The 8,819-nt window shown below is 44.7% G+C and overlaps 1 protein-coding gene across 1 annotated transcript in view; it reads right to left on the bottom strand.

Moving 5' to 3' along the window:
* The window catches only part of pkn2a (protein kinase N2a), a 34,321-nt gene extending 25,990 nt beyond the window's left edge, over window positions 1-8,331 (bottom strand). The window contains exon 1 of the mRNA XM_084480912.1: window positions 8,075-8,331. Coding sequence (XP_084337038.1) covers window positions 8,075-8,095 — 21 coding nt within the window. The 5' untranslated portion in view covers window positions 8,096-8,331. The remainder of the gene's footprint in view (window positions 1-8,074) is intronic.
* Window positions 8,332-8,819: the final 488 nt, after the last annotated feature.

Raw genomic sequence — 8,819 nt, forward strand, 5'->3', positions numbered from 1 at the left:
GACTTTTTACAGAAAAATCGTAGCCGTGTGGACAGGGCCTTAGACATTATTTTGGTCAGCCATAAAAGCAGGCGCTGGAACTACAATTTTATTTATTATTTCATTTAGCAAAGGGATTGATATTGAACTCCGATACAAGGATTCAGGGGCAGGTGGGGCTTTGGGCATCTTGCTAAAGAATGCCTCCAGGCAGGCTGTGGAACTAAGGGTTTAAACCAGGAACCTTTTCGCCCGGGACTCGACCATCCTAGCTACCACGCTATCCTGCCTCAACAACTACTCCTAGACAACCACCGAAATCCAACTTTGAGGTTTCCGCAATAATGAGTCAATAATTACCAATGAGGTCACCAAGTGCGGATCAGGTCGTTATACCAAAAGAGATCCAAAAACACTTCAAAGTGGAAGTGGATAGGTTTGATGAATGGAGGATCCTGGACTTCAACAAGCCTAGCCCTTATAACCTGTATCTGTGAATCGGAACTAACAAGGGCTTAGGAGGTTACATCACAAACAGGTCTGGGTTTAAAAGGTGACAGGTGAGGTGCTGCAGGCAGGATGTGAGATTAAACGCCGCCGGCCCAGACGGCAACAATGCTAATGAGGGCCGCAAAGAATTGATCAGCAAGTTGGTGTTCCAAGATCTGTACAATAAGTCAAGCTTTGACAAACTCAATACCGACCACCGGCAAATCAATGAAAATACTAGCCTTCAGTCACACGTAAATGTTACACCCCATACACACACATGTTGTGCGTGTATGCTCAGTCTTTTTGTATCTGTATATTGAAAATGTTCACCTGTTTTCCATGGATTTGAATATGTCAATGAATTTGACTTAAATCTAACAATTTGTTCCGTTTACTGTTTTAGAGATGGAATTAATTTTGCACACTGTCAAACACTTTTATATATACTAAAATAACATTTATAACAAAATGATGAATCGTACCAGTACTTAAAAGGAAGTCTCCATTTTACATAGACAATTCTCCCATTCAAATAACCCTATTCAAAACCTCTCCTCCCGTTGTCGCAGCAGTAGCCGGGTGCACGCTGTACTTTACACATTCACCCTTCACATTCCCACACACATTAACAGCTCCAGCACAGGGACCCTTTCACAAGGCTACGCTCCACCAGACGGCGCTCCTGATAAGAGCTACACTGAAACCACACAGCGCGTCCATGTAGAACCATGGCTCGGGTGGCTGTAGAAATCCTCATATTCTGAACCCATAACCTCCTTTAAAGAAGTCCAGATGGGAACTCTCCATCAATTCAGAAAAGTGGATGTGATGTACCTCGTTTGCTAAATCATCTCAAATCAATTATTTCAATTAATGCGAATGGCTTGCCTGGCAGGCAAAAGCCAAGACAAACACTGGTGCCAAACTGGAGCTCCATATTTTTAATTAATACACAGGTGACATAAGCCTCCAGAGGCCATAAAAAAAACATCCTGAGTCATTGATTTCTCTCCGTCTCCCACTCTCCTGCTTCTAATCAATCCAGCTTCAAGGGGCGACACGGCATCTTACCAGGACATCGTCCCCGTCTGACTGCTCCATCTCGGCCATGGTGTCGGCTGAGTGGACCAGCTCACGCATGCTCCACAGACAGACTAGGGTCCCTTATGTGCCATCTAACAACACAGGCTGCGGTCCTGTCGAGTCCTCCGAGTGTTCCTCCTGTTTACTGCTGCAGTGGTATCCTTAAAGCCAACCACTAGTCAAGGCCCCACTGCTGGCACACGCCCCAGCCAAAGAGACACAGACCAGAGCCATACATTCAAAGTCACTCTGTGTTACCCTGTGTATGTGTGTGTCTCTCTCTCTCTCTCACTCACACTGGCCCTTTCTTTCACACACACACACACACACACACACACACACACACACACACACACACACACACACACACACACACACACACACACACACACACTAAACTAAGCTAGACAGACAGTGAAAGCTAAACATGCGCGCACACACATACACACATAAACCGTCTGAGGGACAGCCAAATCCCTCTTAGCTGGTCGCTGTGTGAGGTCACAACAGCCTAGAATGGCACCTAATCTCACTCTGGGCAGCGAACTGCATGTAAATGAACCACTGTTTGAAATCATAATGCCACCAGGCCATGCAAAGGGCAGTTCTTGGGAAAGCAGCGGGTATATGGTGTGGCGGTTGAGAGACCAGGGACAGCTGCCTGGTATAAGAAGGAGAGGTGGGCTGGCCTACACTGAAATACAGTTCACGAACACCAACAGACATGTGTTGATAAACTCTTTGTTTGAAGCCAGGGGACCGTTGGTTTGATTTATTTAACCCGCAACATGCCTGGGTTTTACTCGAGATGTTGTTAAATATGCCAGAGCAGGTTATGGATGTGTGTATGCTTCTAACGCATTAAGGATGAGTGGCGGCCAACGCATGGCTTCTGTACACATTGCACAGATCATGATGACCATCTTTGTCCTCAAACCTGAACGGCAGACTAGGGGCAGGCCAGAGGACTAGCAAGTGGAAATAAACAACACTGTTCAGGTTTCCCACAGCACTTTAGAGCTAATGGCGTCTGCCTAAGAGCTAATGGCGACCGCCGAAAAATATAATAATAATAATAATAATAATAATAATAATAATAATAATAAATGTTATTTATTTTAATTGTAAAATTATACAAAAATGTATGTGTGTATAGAGTGTGTGTATATAGATCAGGCTGCAGGGCAACAGTCTGACAGCCTGCATGAAAATAAGCATAAATGGTCCACCGGTAAAATAGTGCACTCCCACAGTCTGATGGCAAACCCCACCGCCTTAACTAACAAATGTTCTGCGGGAAACCCTGCCGTTTCTTGATGTACTTCTGTTTAATGGAGCTAGCTTTAGGGACATGCTTCAGGTATAATTGTAATTTCTGCTGTCAAGATTGACTCCAGTCGTCATACAGAATACAGAGAATAGATGGCTTTAACTGTTTAAAGCACTGCCCATACACCCACAGACCCGTGCACTGTGGGGTGCTGAATCTGTTCAACGTTGCCTAGTACAAATAAAATAAAATCTAGTGATGTGACAACTGCGAAACAGAGCCAGAAACCATAAGGTGAGTGTCAGTGGGGCAATTGAACAGGTATGCTTGGTTCCTTGAGTTGCATTAACCCCACCTCTCTTCCTACCTACACTGCCTCACCGAGGAGGATACACCTCGTCTCATACACACATCTCCTGCCTCGGCAGGCTATACCTTCCACATGAGTCATGGGTAAGATGGAGGTCAGAGCTCCTAGAAGTAGGCTTCAAAGGGTATTTGCACGGCCGCCTTGTTTAACATGCTCTTAATGCGTGTGTGAGTGGGGAGGGGGAATTAGGGGGGAGGGGTAGTCAAGAAGGCCACCAGAAAAAAGGGACCTATTTTTCACAAGAAACAATGCAAGGAAATCCCCAATAGGCCAATCAGATAAGACGACTGCTGGTCGTCTTGCCTCTAGACGACTGCTGGTCTAATTTGAGATCAAACAAAGGGAGAGTTAGAATGACAGCGCAGAGCCGGGGAGTTGCCTAATAAGAAACATGGGCTTTTTCCATACAAGGTTGTTTCGTTTACACCTGTAACAATTTTGTTGCTGTGGTTACTATTGCTGATGGGTTGCAGGCGTTGCGCAATATCTTTTACCTCACAATCTATAGTACCTGGCCTACTCTTGATGAAAGGTGGAGACAGATTAGAGTGAAGCCTCTGCACAATGTCCAGTTGTTGTTGAAAACTTGCTCATGTAGCACTTACCTAAAGGTGTAAAACATTATTTTATTGTTCTGAACCTCCAAGTAGCTTTGGTTTAAACCGTCTGAGTGTAAATGTAACCTTTATAAGTGACAGGCAGTCTTAGGCATACACCTTATCTTAACTTGCTCTGTTTGTTCTTCTGTTCAGCCTGCAGCGACAACAGTCAGTAAGTTAACATGCACAGCTTAATCCGATTAAAGCCATAGTTCGACTATGCTTTGCAATTGGACAACTGCAATTGTCCAGTAATACATGCCGGTGAGAAAACCGATTCATTGGCCGAAGCGTGTCCCGGTATGATAGGTGGCGCTGTAACCATTTCAACTAGTGGTAATAGAGCCACCGGCTGACCTCTTTACGTCACCAGCAACAACAAAATCAGATGGCATTGGCATGTTTTAAGTAGACAGCTGTCAGTTCACTTCGGGTCCATATCATTTCTCAGATGCTCCATTGTTCCGACCTCTCGGTCGTACGCGGACTCCAGCCGTAGGAGCTGGCCCTGCCGGCGGAGGAGACCGCATACGACCGAGAGATCGGAACAATGGAGCGTCTGAGAAATTATATGGACCCGAAGTGAACTGACAGCTGTCTACTGGAAACATCGCTTTCTCCTCCATGTCACGTTTCATAATATTAGAGAATTCATAAAAGAAGATTCATAATATCAGAGAATACCCCCATCAGTTCGGCCGCGGCGCAATGAATGAATAAAGATCGTAGTTACTACTTAACAACCTCGTTGATGAGCAACATTTAGAAAAACATGTAGTTATAATTCAGCCTTGGGTGAAATCAAAGCGTAGTGTACTGAATGCATGTTGATGAAGCTACACTCCTTATAGGGGGTAACTACATTGGCACGACACCGGCTTCCTCCATCTTCTGCGCCACCTTTTTAAATAAATCGCCAACTCAAAGTGAGTTGACAGAACTCAAAGTGAGTTGACAGCTGTCTACTGAAAACATCTTTCTCCTGCCGGAGCAGCCCCTCCGCCCCCTGTCCGTATACGGCATTCCCCCAATTCCTTCTCCCCCATGGCCGAGATAACCCACACTACGAGTCTTTACCAGGCCCCCAGGAGTAGTGCCTACTTCCGCAATCCACCCGTGCTCAGTGGCCAAGCCTGGTATTGCGGTTTTTTAGCGGGCTGTGGACGGGTCCCTCAAATCATGGGGCCCGGAAGTAGATATCCCCGTTCACTCCAATACAAGTGGGGAACAGGATTGTGTCTCCGCAAATTTTCTCTGGATATCAATCAAAGGCTCATAATTACTAAGTTAAATAATAAGTTTTCTCTTTTCAAAACACCACCTCAAGCGTTTTATTACCCGGAGAAGGAGGGGTGGGCAGCTGAAAGGAGTCGTAGTGAAACAAATGTTTCGGCCGGGCCTCCAAGAGGGTTCAGCGCACGTATAGTATCACATATAGTGAATAATTGGGGGGGTTCGTAACTTATACTTCCATGGTCGGTAAACAATGCGACTCATACTCATACCTCTCGATGGTGCTACAATGCTTATGCTTATGATGCTACAATGCTAACAATACTAGAGAACGAGAATATTTCTACATCCGTAACGTCATGCACTAGGGCGTGGCTAGGCTCCCATGATGCGGAAGCAATTCTGTCCTTGATGTTGCCCTGCTCCACTGAGCAGTTTCCATAGGAATGAATGGGCGCCATGTTTCAATCCGGTGTCCATTCTTTATAGGTCCATGGTCTTTACTTGTTGTGGAAGTAACAGAGAGTCGGAGAACCTGACGCAGTCTTTAAGATTCATAATATCAGAGAATACCCCCGTCAGTCCAACCTCGGCGCAATGAATGAATGAAGATCGTTAACACATCGGAAGAAAAAAACATTTATTTTGACAGATGTGCCCGAAGTTACTACTTTACAACCTTGTTGATGACTAACATTTAGGAAAACATGTACGTTTAATTGGGTGAAATCGAAGCGTAGTGTCTGTGTGCTTCCACCTGCACTGAATGCATGCCATGCGCGCTCCCGCGGCCAGGGATACGCTTCTTATAGGGGTAACTACATTCACAGGCTTCCTCCATCTTCTTCGCCATCTTTTTAAATAAATCGCCGTTTCTCTTTTTTCGACGGCGACAACAACACGACTACCGTCTCCTTCTACTTCCGGCTCACGGCCCCAGGAAAAGATCTCGAGCATGCACAGAACGCAAACTCCGAAACGATGCTTTGTACATGCAGGTAGAGACCAGACTATGAACGACTTATCTAGGTGTTCTTATCCGATTTAGCTTGTCCGTTCATGTGCCGATTTTTGTGCAAAGTAGATTGGATAAAGGTGTTTACATGCATTTTACAAGTCCTGTTGAGGTCTTATTTGTTTAGTTACCCGATTATGACTCTCCATGTATACGTGCTGAGTGGCCTACAAAACTGACAACCCCAATACTGACAGAACCGATTGTCATAGGTGGGCTTAAACGCACTAAACAACAAAATAACGGTCTTGCAGAAACTGCAACGGTAAGGCCTTTCCTTAACATATTGCCAGCTCTCCAACAAATAATGTTGGTACAAACCTGAAACTTATGAAAGATCTACAGAGATATGAAACAAAACACCAGCCGCTGATCCCCAAGCATAAGCAGGTTAACTCTGCTCTTTAAGCCCTGAAAGCTCCAACAAACAAGCACTCAATTCAGACAATTGTCCACCACAGGGAGGCTAAGGCCACACTATATCCAGGCTCTATGCTTGAAGGCCAAGTCCTTGCCATTTCAACACAGGGCCTACTAGGCCATGCATGACAACCTGACACCCTGCCTTCTTACCCCCACAGCTGGTCCCATACTTCTGGACCACGCTTGCCCGCTTGGACCAGGAATAGAAACACTAGGGCCAAACTTGAGTCCCAGCCGGGACAAACGCAGGCTGTACCCAGGCTCCCACTGTAATCCAGGGTGGTTTTGAGATCAAGGCAGGAGCAGCTTTTGAGTGTGTTTTTCTGATGTTATGCATGTGTTTACAGGCACACGGAGGGCCAGGAGGTCGTTTTCTTAGAAGATCAAGCATAAGTGTAGTCACAATACCAATGTGGCTGACTAACAGCTATTCATGGCACACCAAAATCCTTTAATCAACTAGTTTAAGTGTGTTGTATTTATTCTTCGCAGTGTAGCAATTTGGGAGGTAAAGAAATTGGCTACATTCTTGATGCACTATAAAAGACCTCAATAAATCCCTAATTGGAACAGGGTTAATCATATGTTATTAAAAAGACTTAGACCAGGGTGACCAGCATCACTGACTAAAAGACCAGAATTGGTTTAATTGTATATGTAACATTAAAGAAGCGATGTGAATAGTCTACGGTTACAAAAAGTATTTCAAAACAACAATTATTGCTGGGTGTACGTGTTCATTTCAATACATGCGACGGTTCTGTGTAAATAACAATACAAAACAACGTGGTCTTCCTGGATGATGCGGAGGTAGAGAACCGATACTGAATCCCCGTGCAATGGATTGGTAACCAAGTTGCCGATGAACAACGCTGATACTTTGATAGATGTCAGAAAGTTGTATTTGAGCACTGACGTCATTACAGTGAAACCACACGATTGTCTGAGTCATGACGTTCAAAGAGAATAATTTAAAAAAAGCATTCTCGGATTATATATTAATTTACTGAGTCCCAGAATGTATTTTCCACCTTCTGTTTTGGGGTATACTTCTGTAAAACGTGTTGTTTGCTGGGAATACCTCTTAACCGATCAGTCCATAATATCTGACGAGTGAAAACGTGTACCTCAAAATAACTTTCTCCATCTCAAAATCAATAAGCTCTGTTTACAAAAGATTAAGTTGGAGAAACTCACTATACTGTTCAGATTCACCATAACGTTACCCATGAGAGAAATACGAACTCCAGGAGCAACATGGAGTCTCCTGTAGCGATGAAGTACGTCTATTTGACTTTCACTACAGAATAAAAGCCCGTTATAGCTGTATCATAAACACGCTTTGAGTCCACATGGTTTACGAAACACGTTTTGTACCAGATTACAATGTGCAAACTGGGATAATTGTCTCCCAGGCCTCGATCCATGGTTAATTCCCAGACAACCCTTTTAGGATAGAGTTAACCTGAAAAGTGTACAACAGTGACCTTCCTCCTGGCGATATGGCTTTGAACAAAACGATACGTTACAAAGTCACTCACTGGCTTGATAATGTACCTTTTTTAAAACAAGTTTGCGCACTTTTCGGAACAGTTGTCAACTTTTCCTACCTGCACGGAATCGGCGGCCATCTTGGTTTTCAACTTTGAATCAAGTCCTCCGGAGAGAGGGGAGGTGGTGCTCAACTTTCCCTCTCTTGTGACCAAAATAAGTTATTCTTTGACCAAACCATCGGTCATCTCTGCAAAACCGGAAATTCCATGTCGTCTTTACACTTCGTTTACGCTCTTACAGTGTCCAAACACTCCCCCCCACCCCCCAAGAGGAGCCTATTCATAAATACAGAGGAGGAATACGTCTGTCCCGGCAGTCCTGGTGGAGCGCGAGGCGGCGGTGAGTGGGACCGCCCGCCGGAGCCGCGCGCTCTGTGCACCCGCTCACTCTCGCGACTAGACTCTACTCACACATCCTCACGTCATCAGAAACTTCATAACCATATCTATTCTCACTGTCAACACGCCGACATTATCGTAGTGGTAGCATACTAACAAGGTACTATTAGGCTCTTTCTATTATACTGGGCTACTACTAGGCTATATATATATATATATATATATATATATACTGTGTGTGTGTGTGTGTGTGTGTGTGTGTGTGTGTGTGTGTGTGTGTGTGTGTGTGTGTGTGTATATATACTGTGTGTGTGTGTGTGTGTGTGTGTGTGTGTGTGTGTGTGTGTGTGTGTGTGTGTGTGTGTATATACTGTGTGTGTGTGTGTGTGTGTGTGTGTGTGTGTGTATATATATACTGTGTGTGTGTGTGTGTGTGTGTGTGTGTGTGTGTGTGTGTGTGTGT

This window comes from Micromesistius poutassou, assembly GCF_964030765.1.
Source record: "Micromesistius poutassou genome assembly, chromosome: 16".
NCBI lineage: Eukaryota > Metazoa > Chordata > Actinopteri > Gadiformes > Gadidae > Micromesistius > Micromesistius poutassou.